At 44.9% G+C, this 17,000-nt stretch overlaps 1 protein-coding gene across 1 annotated transcript in view; it reads left to right on the top strand.

Moving 5' to 3' along the window:
• CPS1 (carbamoyl-phosphate synthase 1) overlaps positions 1-17,000 on the top strand; it is a 121,892-nt gene that overhangs the window by 13,546 nt on the left and 91,346 nt on the right. Inside the window, exons 2-7 of the mRNA XM_034785103.1 lie at positions 1,069-1,178; positions 5,103-5,247; positions 7,172-7,261; positions 8,170-8,226; positions 10,630-10,722; positions 14,646-14,735. Of these exons, the coding sequence (XP_034640994.1) occupies positions 1,069-1,178; positions 5,103-5,247; positions 7,172-7,261; positions 8,170-8,226; positions 10,630-10,722; positions 14,646-14,735 (585 nt within the window). The remainder of the gene's footprint in view (positions 1-1,068; positions 1,179-5,102; positions 5,248-7,171; positions 7,262-8,169; positions 8,227-10,629; positions 10,723-14,645; positions 14,736-17,000) is intronic.

Here is a 17,000-nt window from a genome sequence, read left to right on the forward strand (position 1 = left end):
ACTGGAGGTGTCTTTATAACAGGGACGGGAGAACCCCTCCCATCACTGGAGCAAGCGTCTATGCTGAAGCACTGCGGCAGCACTGCTGCAGCATTTCTAGGGAAGACATAACCTTACTCTCTGCCAGCATAGCCAGAGATTCACAGCTTTCCCCCCACAGCTTACTGGAATCACCTCATCCCTCTCCGGTGGGACTCATTCTGTAATCAGGGTTTGCTAGCCCCAGCCCTCCAGCCATTAAGGGGCGAGCCACCCCATTGCAAGGCCCCAGTGATGGATGGGACCTATTGTGCTAAGCGCTCCCTAAGACAACCACTAACTCATTGAGGTTAGGAAGAAGCTCTCCCTGGGGACGTGTTATTCCATAAATATCTGCTGTGGGGTCTCTTGCATCTTCCTCTGAAGCATCTGGAGCTGGCCACTGTCGGAGACAGGATGCTGGATTAGATGGACCAAGGTGTGATCCAGTCTGGCAATTCCTATGCACTAAGAGCTGGACCCTGCGAGGCAGTTAGCACTCTGACCCAAATCCAGCAAATCATTTAAACACATGCTTAATGTTAAGCATATGAGTTATCCCATTGAAGTCCAAGTTAAGCATGTGCTGATGTGCTGTGTTGGATTGGGGCCCGTATGTTCAGAATCTTGTCAAATCGAGCCCTGAACAAACACATAGTAAAGAGACAGTGACTTGCCTAAAGAGTTTATACCCTCAGTTAATTGCAAGATACAGAAGGTGGGAGACTGGGAGGCGGAGGCAAAATGGTCCAACAAGCACGTTTATGTCTAGCCTCACTCTGTACTCAGTTTGACTTGTCACCCACATAGCTGTTGTCAGCTGACTGTGCTCTGTAAGCATCATGGCAGAAGGGAGCATGAAGGAGGCATCTGAAGGGGGACAAGATAGTAGACAATTTCTTGGGGATGAGGGAATTTGTGCTTTGCATCACAAGTGGCATGGGAGCCGTGTACCTTGGATGTTTTCCTATTAACCTCAAGTCTTTTCCCAACTTTAGGGTGTGCTCATTTAAAATACAGATCTGAGTGTCATGTAACTTGTTTCTCTAGGCACAGACGGCAAACTTGGTGCTAGATGATGGAACGAAGATGAAGGGTTATTCCTTTGGCCATCCGTCGTCCACAGCCGGTGAAGTTGTCTTCAACACTGGTCTTGCTGGGTAAGGCAAACACAAAGGATACATAAGTAGGGATGCTTTTTGTACTGCAGCATTAAACGGTGGAAAAAAGATAAACAGCTGCCTATTCATTATTATTAGTATTATTTATCATTATTAAATTAATAATAATGTATTTTTGTATTACCGGAATGTGTAGGAGCCCTAGTCATGGTCCATGACCCTGATGTGCTAGGTGCTGCACAAATACAGAACCAAAAGACAGTCCCTACTCCAAAGAATTTGCAATCTAAGTATAAGACAAGAGACAACAGGTTATATGGATATAGACAGACTAACTGGGGTGTACAAAGAAACAATGAGACAATATTGATCAGCATGACAAGCAGTGGTCAATTCAAACTAGTAGCCTAACTGTTGTCGAGTTTTTTCTGTGCATCATGGGCAAGGGAGGGTTTGAGGAGGGATTTGAAGGTGGAAAAAAGGTAGTTTTGTGGATATTTTTGGGGAGCTTCTCCCAAACGTGATGGCCGGCATCATGGTAGAAAGCATAAGGGTTCAGTGCTCATGGGGACTTTCAGAAACATTCTATCATGCCATCCCTATTTTGCAAACTGATAACTATGGTAAATCCCTTTCCTAAGCTTTGAAATGCAGTCACTTCTGTGTTGAAACATGGTAACACCTTAATGGCACGCAACAATAAGTTGTAACATACTGGCCAAGTGTGTCTTTGTCTCCCTCTAGTGGCTCGGTCCCATATAGTGGTATATGAGTCCGCTATTGTCTCTAAGCCAATGGAGCTCGTCCTTTAGCTCAAGTAATAGAGGCTGATGCTTTTAAATCCACAGGACCCAAGTTCAGCCCTCCCAGAGGTTCCCAGAGGGCATCATTACAAGTGGTGACTCATGCAGGGATCAAACGTGCTGTTGAGCTCTGAGCCCCTCAGCTAGGGAGAGCGTGTGATGCACACTAGCATGTTGGGACTCTTTGTCCAACTTTAATGTAGAAGATCATGAGTCTGCTGTAGCCTCGGAGCTAATGGACCTGGTCAATCAAACAAGATCACTGGCCACTTTTTCTGCAGGATTGTCCAGATGAGAAAGTCAGCCGTAGTGCAAACTTGCTTGATACAATAAGATCATTAGTGAGGAACAGCAGGTGTCAATGGGAGGGAGAATCAAGATATTTCTGAGGTAAAATTCAAACTCAAGGTTTCAATGCAAATCTTTGTGCACCTGCTCCACTCTCCCCAAACTCTGCTCTCCCTATGTGGAACAAATACTGCAAGATGGGTTTTTACATTGTTCCATTGGGGAGAACAGTAAATTACAGCCTAAGAAATCTGTTCGCAAAGTTTTGCATCACAAGGCAATTACTTATGCTTTTCGACAGCACTAATTACTAGCTGTGTTAATATACCTGCCAACAAACAACTGTTTAATATAGATCAAAATGATGGAGGGCACCAGAGTTCTCTTCCCTGTGATAGATTATGGGTAATAAATCTTGTCACATCACAAAAGTCAAGCAACACCTGATGGATTAATTTCCCTTCAACACTGCAGCTCAGCAGCAGAGGCTGGATTTAGTATTCGTTTACTGACGATACGCAGAGGACACACTCAGAAGGAATGGTCTGTTCTAGGGGACAGATGGGCAAGAAACAAAATATGAGGGGTTAAGGTTTATTTTATTGTCCATGGGCATAACCCCCTACCTCCCAACCACCTTGGGTTTTGCAGGACTGTCCCACTTTGAACCCAAGCCCCCTGTCCCTGGTTGAAGTAGAACATTTTCCGTATTGAGTGGCACCCACAATCACATGTATGTTGTGCATAGTGTGTGCCATTGGCAGAGGCAGAATTCGGGAGGACAGCGGTTTCAGCCCCATTGGTTGTGCACAGTGGCTGCAGGAGCTCAGGGCTGGAGAACGGGACCAAACCTGGGTGGACTAGGCTGGGAGGCGGGGGCTGAGTGTCGCGCAGACTCGGCGGGTGAGGTGCTGAGCCCAGGAGTCCAGGGATGGATGGTGACCAGTTGCATCCCGCTTTAGGGTGGTAGGAAACCCTGACTGCTATGGAGAAGAGAATGCTGGGGGGGGGGGGGGGGATTAGACCTTGCAGTGTTCTCACAGGGCACAAATGTGGCTGGGTTTGTTACAAATCCAGGGATTGCTGGGCAGAGAGTGAGACCTTGTAGTTCTCCGTGGATTGACTTTAATGACACTGTACCAGGATAAGGGTCTGCAGGAATAGATGGACGTCTTGGCATTAAGTCCTGTCAGGATAGATAGCAAGTTACTAGTATGGAAGTGAGTGTGCTGATGAGCTGATGTAGTGTTGACATAGGAGTGACTATGCCAAGACCTCTCTTAAGCCTCTGAGCAATGTCCTATGTGAACTGAATGTTACTAGAATCCTGACTAGGTTCAGATTGAGCTTGTGAATTAGTACATGGAGCCGTGTCTTTTCAATGACAAACTGAATTCTTGAGTTGTCACTTAACATTACAGAAAAGAAATGCTGGAGAGGTGTTTGAATTTTACATGACTAGAACTGGTTGACATTTTGGCGCATTTCCAATTTTTTGACAAGGTTTTTTGGTGACATTTTTGAATTTTGGTGAATGGGATGATTTTTCACAGAAATGGTCACAAACAATTCAACTAGTTGTATAAAAATAATTTGGTTTTAGAAGCAAAGGCAGGAAGAATTAAAGATAGATTTGCAAAAAATAAAAAAGTCCCCCCCCCCCTTTTTTTTTTCCTGACATGTTCGCTCCCTTTTTTGTGTGTTTGTTTCCCACGGATTTTCTAGCAGAGGAAGTGATTGGCAGGAATTTACAGAGATCAGGCAGGACTTGTTGTGCAAGTCCCGAGAGGACTGGATCTGGATGCCTCTTTAGTTCTTGTGCCATCTGTGTCATTCCTTGTGCCATTCCTCCAAGCTATAGGAGGCATCATGCCTGCTTTAAGGGCATTATGTCCCAGTGCAGAGCTGTGCCTATACATCAAAGCCAAACCCAGTGGCTTTTTGTCAATGTTTTTAAATACAAATAACACATAAAGGTTAATTATGTTGGCTTTGTCATTAAGGAAGGATGTTTGATAGCGTAAAAAATCCAGTAGGAAGGAGACTATATATACTATACTATATATATTATATGTGCCAAATGTATGCATACCATGCATTTACTATAACCATATGTTAACACTGAAAATCTCATGCATATTTAACCAGAGCAGGAAATATATTTCCAAAAGCAGGACAAGCATACCGCGGAATATTTCATGGGCATTGTTTAAGTGACACGTCGTTTCTCTGCGTTGGCTAGAGCACTTACTCGTCTGTATCAGCCTGCAACCATTCTGGGTTTTGTAAAGAGTTTTCCAGTGTTTGACAATTAATCTTTTGGCAGTGGGGCTGGCGTTCCATAAAAATGTTTCTTGCAAATTGCTGATATCTGGTAAACTGTGGGAGTTTCCAATTACATACCATTTAAACAACAATAATAATACATTATGTGTATATATAGGGCAAATTCATCCTGAAATACCCAATGCTCTTGGGAAAGTATACGAAAGGATAATTTCATCCACTGGTGAAATACAGCCATTTCTGGATTGTAAGACAGCAATTACTTAACAGTTCACAGCAACAGGACATAGAGAAAGTGAAGAATGACTTATTCAATTGGAGCTGCAAAGGGAAATGTAGGCAGAGTGCAATTATCTGATTTGGAAAATTAGGCTAAAAATGTTCCAGTACTGATCTCATAGAAACCTTAGGTTTGAGTATCAATTCAGCAAAACATTTAATCATGTGTTTAAATCTATCCCTCCTTGGGAATCCCTCCAGACTCACCATTGCCTTGTATTTGGGAGTTCACTGCTGGCTGGTTTATGTTGGTTTTTGTGCTCCCAGCCCCATGCCAACAGTTGTCTGTTGTTTGTTTTTAACCCAGGTACACTGAAACCCTGACAGATCCCAGCTACCGGGGGCAGATTCTCACGATGGTTAACCCCATTGTAGGCAATGGTGGGGCGCCGGACACTGCTGCCTTGGATGAAATGGGCCTCAGCAAGTTTTTAGAGTCTGATGGAATCAAGGTAATGGCAGAGCAAAACCAGGGCTGGACAAACTAATCCAGTGGAGAGCGGATTTAGAAATACTAATCCCTGGGGTGGATGGCAGTGCACTGACATCTTTCAGGCTCATCCACAGAGGGGGGAAAGTTAGATGGAACTTCCCAGAAACATGCAGAAGATTGGGTTTTTTTCTTTCTTTCTGGTGCCTCAGATGTGATTTTGTCTCCCAGAGGCAAATTGCCATAGAGAGATCAGATCATGGCAAGGGAGAGCCGTCTGAGCACAGAGGCCGTCTTTACTGAAGAGATTGGTGAGGGTCAGACTAGATCAGGGGTTCTCAAACTTCATTGCACCATGATCCCCTTCTGACAACACAAATTACTACATGACCCTGGGTGGGAGGAGGCCGGAGCCTGAGCCCTGCCGCCCTGGGCAGGGTGGGGCGGGACCAGAGCCCTGCTGTCCCAGGCTCAAGCCCTCGGGCTTCGGCTTCGGTTTTGGCTTCAGCCCTGGGACCCAGAAAATCTAATGCTGACCCTGGCGACCCCCTTGAAATGGGGTCGTGACCCACAGTTTGGGAACTGCTGGACTAGATGATCTAATGGTCCCTTCTGACCTTTAAAATCTGAATATCCTCCATTTGATACAGCAAGGATTACAGTTTTGCCAAGCTGCTGTTTAGAGTAGGAAAATGAGGTGTACTTAGCAAGTGTGCTCGCCAGCACAGGCTTGTAAACATTTCTAGTGTAAACAGAGATAGAGGTGTGTTAAAATGCGTCAGCTGCACATGGTTAACGCTTCTGCTAATCACAACTCATTGCCCCGGGGTTGACCAGGCCTACGCGGCATGTGAAGATTTTAGTACTTGCACTTCCACTGTAAGGGTCCCAAAGCTCCTTGCGGCTTTTGGGTTGGTCCACACGCAGCTCTGCAGTGGTTTAACTAAGGCTAGGTCCACACTATCCGCCTGATTCGGCGGGTAGAAATCGACCTTCTGGGATCGATTTATCGCGTCTCATCTGGACGCGATAAATCGATCCCAGAAGCGCACCCCCATTGACTGCGGAACTCCTGCTCGCCGAGAGGAGGAAGCGCTGTCAACGGGGGAGCTTGCCTGCACCGCGTGGACCAGCAGTAAGTAAACTTAGTTCGATCTAGGAAACGTCGACTTCAGTTACGCTATTCTCGTAGCTGAAGTTGCGTTTCCTACATCGATCCCCCTCCCCAGTGTGGACCAAGCCTAAGTAGGTGTAAATAACGTCCACCTTGGGTTAAACCAGTGCAGCTTCTCTGTGTAGATGAGCCCTTAGTTTAAACTGCCCCAGCTATCAGGGAAGGAAGATGGTAGCATTATGTGAATAGCGATGGGAGAGATAGGGGGTATGAGAGCAATGGTTGAAGTAGAAATGAAGCCCCAAGGAGGAGGGGGAGTTGCAGTGGGGCTGCTTACCAAAGCCAGGGAGAGGAGCAAGATCTCTCCCGCCTTCTAGCAGAGGAAGAAGAAAGTTGACTGGTTGCAGGACATTAGGTCTCTTCCTTCTTCCCAGATGAGAGAAATAGACAGGAGAGCAAGAGAGCTGAAATGAAGAGCAATAGTGGTCACTGTTTTCCAGGAGGACAATGATCATCACACTGAAGCCAGCTAAAAACACTATATGTACTTCCCTCAATTGACTTTCCCCTGAAAGGAACTGCTGTAGTTGCCACAGCGATGTGATGTGATTGTACATGGGAGGAGAGGTGGTCTGTGTGATCACAAATGGTGGGGATAGGGGAGATGATCCGTGCCATTGTGACTGGGAGGGAAGTGACCTCCACTCCATGACAAAGCTTGGGAAATTCTGCCTATGCACACGTGCGCGCACACACACGAAGTGGGGACTTGGGTTTTCCTTACTTCCCATAAGAGCAAAACGGAATTTCTTCTCTTCTTTCCTCTTTGCAGGTTTCAGGTTTGCTGGTGCTGGATTACAGCAATGACTACAGTCACTGGCGGGCAGTCAAAACTCTGGGACAGTGGCTGCAAGAAGAAAAGGTGAGAGATCTTTGGGCAACCAGACCGGATACTCGACATGGAATATCTGTTCTGAGGAAACTGCTAGGTGACTCCTTGAGTAATGGAAACCAGGAGAGAGAGATTCTGTCTGACAGTGAGCTACAGCTCCTATCATCAGACCTTTGGTTTGTGCTGGCAAACCCCTGCTCTCTTTAGTTTGCAGTGGGCTTTTTCTGGGTTTCCTACTTCCGAGACAATGAGGAGACACGGACAAGACTAACTAGGAGAAATACTCATTAAGTGGGGATATTTCGTTCTTCATTTTTCATGTTAGGTTAAGTTTATCCTCACTTCACTTTCTCTCCCTGCCTGTGTGATTACTCTCCATTACTTTCCCTTCCAACTATTTCTCTCCAATGTGCTCCCCTGTTTCAAACTACTCCAGGTGCAGACACCAGTGTGTGCTGCTAATGGATCAGGGGTCTGCTCAGGTAGGCCCACATTCTGAGGCCGCGCACCCCAGTGTAAATTGGGAGTAAGTGCATTGAAGTTAATGGAGTCCCACCGATGGAAAACCAGGGTCGCATCCCTGAAGCCAACGACTTGTTGTCAGAGGAGCTGTATCAGTTTATACCAGCTGAGGACCCAGCCCCCTGGTGTTAGGCCAGAACTGGGCCCACAGACTAGACAGAAAGGCATATGCCACACAGGTGTTTAATTGTACAGGTACCAGCTGCCCAGCACAGCACCTAGATACTTTGGGGAACCCTGCCATTTCTGAGAGGGGACATGGGGAGGGGAAGGAATGTGCAAAGGAGAGAGAGGGAAAGAGAAGGAGAGGTGTGTCCTGGGACTGTGTCTCTCTGATAGGCTGCTCAGCAAGGTGATCTGTCTGTAATTTTCCCCTGGCTGTTCTCTGACTGGGCTCTCTTGTATGTTTCCTCCAGGTGCCTGCTCTGTGTGGGATTGACACAAGGATGCTGACTAAAATCATTCGGGGCAAGGTATGATCCCCCTCCCTGATTCCAAATACGTTAAACCCAGCCTCATCCCGTGCTTTCCCTAGTGGCTAAGGCTATTGACTCAGGGCCCTGCTCTGCCAAGTCCTGTGCACCGCACACACTTTGACCTGCCCGCCCGAGCACCGGTCCAGATGAGATTCCTCCATCTGCCGCCCCATACGACTCCAGTACCCCTGAGCTGAGGCAGAGCAGGAATTCCCTAACTGTCCTTGAGCTCTTCTCCTCTTGGCTTCCCACTCCGTACAAGTGGGTCAGTACAAAGCGGGCGGGGAGGGGAGAGGGGTTGCTACAGCCTGAGGGTGTCCCAGGCAGGCAGGTGTGTGTGTGTGCGTGTTGTGGGTAGGCAGAGATGGGCAGACCCAAATATAGGCAGAGAGAGAGAGTTTGGTGGGACTCCTTCTGTGTTATTTCATATCTGACCCTCCAAGGAAAGGGACAGCCCTAATCTAACGGGTCTTGAGGAGACCAAACGGCTGCGCTGCGCTACGCTAATTCCTAGATGAGGCCAATTACACCTTATTGGGGCTAAGCCTTTTATTTTCTTTTTTTATGGCCATTAGTCCTATCTGGTTTCCCAGCACTGACCCTTGAAGGACATGTGGAATATTAGGTTACTGGAGGGAGGTTAATGGCAAGGTACATTTCACATCTTGGGTAAAGCAATTATCAAATCCATCTGGAATAAAAATCATTGCACTGCTGAGGCTTTTTTATTGCTCTTGTCTGGTTTTTTGTTTGTTAGGTATTTGGGTTGTATGAGACAGTCCAAACCTGCATTCCTTCCACCCAGCAGTGTCTGAAGGAGCTAACTTGCATAGTATAGTATTTGCACAAATTAATACTAAGGAAAATGCCTGTCTTTGTAGACAGAAGACAAGTACTGTTTAATATAGTATGTTTGTAAATGGAAATACATTTTGTACTTCCTTGATACGTATCCCTTAATAGATCAGTGCCCCTTTCATCCATAGTAAATGTGCTTTCAATAACCATTTGCTTAGCATACACCGTACGGTAGTAATGCGCATTATGTTGGACTCAGAGCGATATTGGTTTATGGTTTTTAAAAAATGCATCATGTCACCTTTTCTCCCACTAATCTTAGTCAGGTTGAAAAACTAGCTTAATATTTCACTCCGTGTATGTTTATCAATGGGAGATGAGAAGAGGGTTCACCATGATGAATGCATAAATGAACAGTAAACACGGGGCACCATGCCATTAAGTAATCCAGTGTCAAGGTAAGACACTGTGAGTGTGAGGTGAGGGGGTGGGGGGTTGTTGTAATCAGCTTTCCCAGGATTGCAAGGCAGTGCTTAGCAGTTTTCAGAGCTCCCAAATGGCTGTCTCTTGAAGGTCACACAGGCCTTTTCAACTTCTGCCCCCATATAAACTTCACCAAATCAGCAAATGTGAGAAGGGAAAGAGAAGTCTCCTCAAAGTCCCAGAAAGAGGGCAACTTAGCAAAGAGTTTGTTAACGGCATTTTACCTGAAATGAAGACCTGGGAGACAGACTCCGCCACCCCTACTCACATGGGGGCTATCCCTGTCCCACTGTGGCTACGTGTGGTGTACGATGCTAGGTGGTATGAGTAAAGGTAGCAGCTTCTAGCCCTTCCAGTGCTTGCCTTTGTCACTTACCCACAGTTTGCACACACAGGTGTCCACGAGACTGGAGTTCCTTCTTGCTCTAAGAATAGGGAAATGACTGCAATGTCTCAGGTACTACAGTGTGTGGCCTGGCCGTGGTCCAGCTGTGCACGGGAGTACCTTTGAAGCCAGTGTGTAGTCCCATTGCACACATTAGTGTGGGGCTACAGAATGTAAAGGTACCATGCTTTATCATAGGAGTTTGAGGAAGGGATATGAAAACACCCCCTCGCTCCCTTTCACTTTCCTCCTCCCATGCTGAAAGGTCCAGCCATGCCTCTGCTGAGAAGAGAGGATGCAACTCCCTGTGCATGATACCAGAGTTGCTCCTGCAGTCAACCAGAGTGGTTGGCAGAAGACAGCACGGGAAAACATTTAAGGTTCATGCTGGCTTTGGGAGTGCTCCCAGACCCACAAGCCTGCCATCTTGAGAGCTGAATTCTGATCTCCCCTGAGTAGCACTCCATTTTGCTACTCCTAGACAGCTGACCTAGCCCCATATCCACTGATTTTATTGCCTGCTTTGCCTCCCCCAAAATATAGGGTGTTTAAACCACTTTTGATACTGGTGAAGGCTAGCAAACTTCTGAAGATGCCTGAAGTGGTTGTAATGTTAAACTAAAGGCTTGGAGCAGCTGTTCCACTTCCTACGGAGTTTTGTCTGTCAGTACCTGCGCCACTGTTTGCAACTTCTTCTTTGCTTACACTTAGCTGTCTACTGCCTTCTTCCACAGGGCACAGTCCTGGGGAAGATTGAATTTGAAGGTCAGCCTGTGGAGTTTGTAGATCCAAATAAGCAGAACCTGATTGCAGATGTTTCAACCAAGGTGAGAATTCTCTCTCCAATGTGGGTGCTGTACACTTGAGTAATAAAACCCCTCCCCGTTTGCCTTAGAGAGTTTCCTTTTTCCTTATCATAGTAAACACTGCGCGTTCATCGATAAATCATTGTCACTTGACTATGCAATCTGGAGACCTTTAAGTGCTTTTGCAAACTGTACCATGCTCCAAAGTTTTTGAGGATTACCCATTAATGACTGCAGAAAGAGCACCCCTTTAGTCCTCTGCTTGGAGCTGGGGCCAGGTGGCATTAGAAGGAGTATTGTGTTGAGTAGGAATGGTCTAAACAGTTAGCCTAGGAACTGGCAACACCAGATAGGGGACTAAGAGAAGGGCGAGACCAAGTGGTACTAGGTGGTAGGTATCGCCATGATGCATGAGGGCGATTTTCACACAGTGAGAAGAATTTTCAGCTGGTGGAAAATGTGGTTTCCCTTAAAGAAATGTCAGTGAAAAGTTGGAAATCCCAGAAAACTCACAATCCTGTTTGGTCACTCTCTTCCAGCACAGTTTTTGTTAGTTTGGTTGTAGAAGTCAGCCTTTTTGTACTGGACAGGGATTCCCCCTCCCCCACCCAGGGTAGGTATTAACCATAGCTACATACTACTGCTCTAGGTAGCATATAGACCAGTAACGGAACACAGATTGTAACCGTGTTATGGGGATCTGCAAACCATGTTCCATCGTAACAAGGATAGGCTGTTAAACCAGAACAGGCACGCATTGATGTCATGTCTGCACTACAATTTTTAACTGTGTTATACTTATAACCCAGTCAAGGGGCAATGTTTTTGGAATGGGTCCCTTGACTCTGATGTAGCTGTAGTGCAGACAGTGCCTGAGTCAATCTGCACAGGACTGAAAGGATAGCAGTCAGTGGCAAAGCTAAGAGTAGAAATTTGGGTGGGCCCCAGCTTAGGGTAGACAGGCAATGACAAGAGGTTTGACATCACAGCAAATCATTTGCATTGTATATTGTTATATTATACATTATTGTTTATTCTGTTGCATCTATTTGAATACTTGATTGTAGGGGTAGATAACTGGGTGAACAGAAGGGATTTGAGTGCAGGGAGCCTGGGGGCTGGACTTGCAAATGAAGAGGGGGTGATCCCCACCGCCCCATGGGAAGCACAGGTTAAGCTGGGTCAGGTGGGCCAGGTGGAGCCTGCACGGGACCTGGCTCTTGGCAAAGTAGTCTGGGGCTGGGAAACATTTCCAGTGCTGGGCATAGGCAGCGGCATGGCCTGCTAGGCTACTCTGCTCCCTGCTGGCCATAGCATTCGACAGATGGACTGAGAGCCACCTGTTATTTAGCCAGGAGTTCCAGATCCACAACCACGCAGATACTGGCTTCTGCATTCGCACAGATTTGGGTGGGGCTGAGTGCTAATTCTATCTATGCCCCTGATGGCAGTGAGGAAGGCTGATAGGTCAATGCTCTCTTCCGTTTCTGAAGAGCCCCTTATTGTGGCATACAATGACAGGTTCATGCATGTTTCCCTGGGGAATCTCATGAAATCGCTGAGTCCCTCAGATCAGGCACTGTACACTTTTCCACCAACGACACTGTATATTTTTGGAATGAAACTTGACCGTTCCGTACATGCGAATCTCCATCTGCCGTCAGCTGATCGAAACATTATAATAAAACCCCTTTCTGTTATTTCCTCCTCTTGACTTTCTTGGTAATGGCAGAATTACTATAAAGATACTGGAAATACCATCCATAAAAGAGATATAAAAAGATTAACAGAGCTTCTGTGGTCTCATTATGTTTATAACTTCATTTTATGGGCTTAAAAAGCAACTTCACAAATAAAGCTGACAATTAGCTAAACTCTTCAATGGTGGTAATTACTGGACATGATAATCTATTTGCTAGCAAACAGCTATTTTCATGTAAATCAGAATGCAGTAAGACCAGAAGTTTTCTTATCAGTGGTACATTAGAAGTGATTTTTTCTTCTTTTTATGCTAGTGAGATAGCTCTGTTTACTGAAGGTTTTTATATAGGCCAGCCTTGTAGACTTTGGCTGCCTTTTGCAGGCAGTTTCTGTAGAGATTATTATGCTGTTAATTTGAGTACGTTATTTTCAGATGCCCAGAGCAGATGAACTGTTTAACCATTTGAGAAGGTCAAGTCATTTATGTCCACAAGAATCTAATCAATTGGACAGAGTAAAATCATTAATGCTGCAAGGTTATGGTACCTGCAAGCCATGAATCCAACCTCAAAAACTAAGGGTTTGGGGTTTTATTAGCAACCTGTATCACAGATTGTTCTGAATTACAAATTTCAAATCTGGATCTGAATTTCTGGATCTGAGCAAGATTTAGCTCAGATGAGAGCTTTTTGTTCAGGCCCTTTTCTAGTCCAAATAACTCAGGGCAGCTTTGCTCTGTAATTAATTGTATGAGGATTAGAACAACCAAAGAAAGTCACCACCAGTGAAGCGTTTGCATCATGAATGTTGCATAGATCCCTGTATATGTGAGCTGCAAGGAGCCAAAAGCCCTTCGGAAGCCTATTTAAAAATGGTGTTGAAATTTTTCAAAAGCACTTAAGGGAGTTTGGCACCCAGTGCTCATTGACTTTCAATATGAGTTTTGTACCTAACTAGCTTTGGCACTTTCGAAAGTCCCAACCTACATTATTAACTTGTTCAAACAAGCATATACAGCAATGTCTGTATAGGTAGAAGAGCTGTAAAAACCAAAACCAACATTGCTTTGCATAAATATGGTTCTGCAGTTTCCTAAGTTAAATTAAACCACTCTTTTATTATAAGATAATGTACCAAAGATTGTACCAGACAGATAACCCCTTTGCAAATCAGAACACAGGCATGACAAATAGTATTAGAAACTTAGAAGAAGATGGAGAGGACCTAGATGCACCAATGCTCTGCAGACTCAGGAAATGCATTGTGGGGTATGTTCCCACCAGATGGCGTGATATATAAATCAGTAGACACATCGCAATAGATTATCTCTGTTCAGGCTAATCCCTACCCATCTTACTATCCTATAATGGTCACTCCATTAGGGGAACTCCTTCTTCAAACATAGCAATCAGTCACACACCATGCTTATGAGCAGAACCGCCATAGAGAAGGCCATGCTATTGTCTACATTATGGAATCCTCCAGCTTATCAAAACAACGCGCTACATTAGGATAATGTGAAGAAAGGGGCAAAATGACAGCAGATGGGAAAGTGTCTTGCAGGGAAGGCATTGGAAAAAACATAAAACCATCCATGTCGTATAAACATGGGTCACTCTCAGTGACAGTCTAGATGGGCTATTGGTCTGTACTGGTATGGCAAATTACACTGATATTATGGTGATTCTGTATTGTGTAGATGTAACATAGAGATTCATTCTGTTACATCCCAGCCTTATTGCAAGTGGAGAATCAAGGCGACATCGAAAGCATAATGGGCCAGATCCTGAGGAGGTGTAATTGGTTTATTAAAGTCAGTGGAGTGACTCCAGTTCACACCAACTGAGGACCTGGCCCAAGGTATCTATCACTGTCTCTCTGTGGTGCTACATCTAAGCCACAGCTCTTGAGAATTGAGTTGCTACTTTCCATTAATGAGGCGAAACACAGAAAAACTAGTCATTAACTATGGAGACAGCCAGTTTCTTAGGGATCATTGTTATGACTGTAACGAACAGTATATGAAAAAGCATTACACTTGTTTTTGCTTTTCGTAAAAAAAAATTAACTTCTGTGGCACTTCCTGAGATTTCCTTGTAAATTGACTGGTAAGTGCCAGTCACTTCCTGGCAGCGAACAATCAATCTGCTACCAACCTGTGTGCAAAACACCCTCACTGCGTTTATGGCTTGTGGTTTGTCACGTACAGTAATTGTCTATCTTTTTTCTAAACCTGTCAATAGGAAGTCAAGGTGTATGGCAAAGGGAATCCAATTAAAGTTGTAGCTGTGGACTGTGGGTTAAAGAACAATGCTATCCGTTTGCTAGTGAAGGTAAGTCAGTGTTCTGTATCTTTCTCCTCCAGGGAGCTTCTTTTGCAGCATTGCTTTAGTACAAGACAGGCTGATAGTTTAGCTGTATCTGTTGCAGGGAGCATGCTACTCAATCTTACTGAACCTTCTATTCGAAAAATTGGAGGGATCTATCCCACCCACTGCCCTCCACCTGAATGTTTTCATTTCATTATAAGTGCAACCCGTGTTAGATGAGTCCCAGTGGGGTGAGTCATGCTTTGAACTTTATAGATGGTCCCTAAAGCTAACCTGATGATGAAGAATAGCCATAAGGCAGCCACTGTGTGTGAATTCCATGAGAAGATCTATTGGCAGGAGACTGAGATGGTTTCATTGAGGGACTCACGTGTGAACTGAGGAGACTGCAAGGGATATGTCGCTACCTGCCTAATAGCAACCAAGGAAGAATCAGCCCTGCATTGTAAAAAATGATTTAAAGCAGGAAACTCGGCACTAATACTTTTTTTCCTGGAAGGCTTTCTCATAATTGAGATATCGGCCTTTAAGCCATACTAGCCCTTTGTCTTGTTTCTCAGGAGAAGGCAGTAAGATGGTGGCCTTCCATTCTCTGAGGGAACTGGGGTTCCTGATGTCCAAAAGTATTCTCTGCTAATGCAAACATTAAGGCTGTAACAGAAAGCATGCTTTGCGTTGCATCATGCAGCCATTTTTGGTTACAGCTTGCACCTAATATTTGATAGTCTGATAGACATGACTGTTTCCCCCATTTTAAATGATTGGGCCAAAGGAAACCGTTTGAACTTCACAGAGGGTGTAGCAAGAGGTCGGCGAAGCTAAGGAGAGGAGGAGGGAGCATTTCCAATGGAAAAGGGTTTAGCAGTGTGGCACTAGGGAAAGTCAGCCCAGCAAAAGCCATTTAGAGTTGCCTAAACAGCACAAATCCAAGATCGAATTGTAACAGATCCTTGCACTGTTTTCTCTGGATGACATGCACCACCTATGTGTGGTCGAAGAGAAGTCCAGTGAACTAGTATTAACGGAAGGAATGTGGCTGAGCAGTTAAAGCAGAAAACTGTACAACAAGTAGGTCAAGTATCAGGGGGTAGCCGTGTTAGTCTGTATCTACAAAAACAACAAGGAGTCTGGTGGCACCTTAAAGACTAACAGATTTATTTGGGCATAAACTTTTGTGGGTAAAAACCTCACTTCTTCAGATGAAGAAGTGAGGTTTTTACCCACAAAAGCTTATCCTCAACAAGTAGGGTGACCGGATGTCCCGATTTTATAGGGACAGTCCTGATTTTTGGGTCTTTTTCTAATATAGGCTCCTATTACCCCTCACCCCTTGTCCCAATTTTTCACACTTGCTGTCTGGTCACCCTAACGACAAGACTCCTGGGTTTTATTCCTGGTATTGCCACTTGCACGCTGGGTAGCCTTGGGCAAATAACTTTGATCGCAATTCAACAAAACACTAAACATGTGCTTCACTTGAAGCTCCAGTGTAGATCCGCCGCCTGGGAACCAAGAAAAGTCAATGGGACTATTCACAGACATAAAGTGAAGCCTTTGCCTAAGGACCAGATCCTTAACCTCAGTGGGAGTTAGGCACCTAAATACCTTTGAGGATCTGTGCCCAAGTTACTTACTTAGTCTTGCTAGGATTAGATTTTTATCAGTAAACATCAGTAAATGTCTATTTCACCATACATACACAAACTGACAAAAAAGATTTCCAGAGGTAACAATCGACATCTCCAGCTAGGCAAAGGAAGAGAAATGCAGCTTGAGAACTTATTCGGGTTTGGTTTTGAGGATATTTACTTTGTCTGTGTTGACATGTGATGTTGACCATTTGTGTTTTAACCGTTACGAAACATTATCCTTTTGAATCTCAGCATCTACCATCATTAAATAATTGTCTGATTCCTCCCCATTGCCCGAACCTCACATAATTCCTGCAAATGTGAAACGTTAAATTGATAAAAATAAAAAAATTCTTAAAAATAAACATCTATACTATCCATCACAATGATTACAAACCTGAATTTTGCCAAGCCTATCTCTACTGAATGCGGGCTAACCTGCCTCCTTTCAGTAAAGAGCTAGGACGCTGTGCTTTTAGGTTAATAGGTTTCATGGGCTATTCGTGCTGTCACTATGAAGTCTTTAATGTCGTGGTGAACAGCTCAGTGACAACTATGAAGTCCTAGGTAGCCACGGGCTTGTTACATTGTTAAATACATCCCTAAAATAGAGATTTACCAAAGAGAGTCTACATAT

Source organism: Trachemys scripta, chromosome 11 (assembly GCF_013100865.1).
Source record: "Trachemys scripta elegans isolate TJP31775 chromosome 11, CAS_Tse_1.0, whole genome shotgun sequence".
Lineage (NCBI taxonomy): Eukaryota > Metazoa > Chordata > Testudines > Emydidae > Trachemys > Trachemys scripta.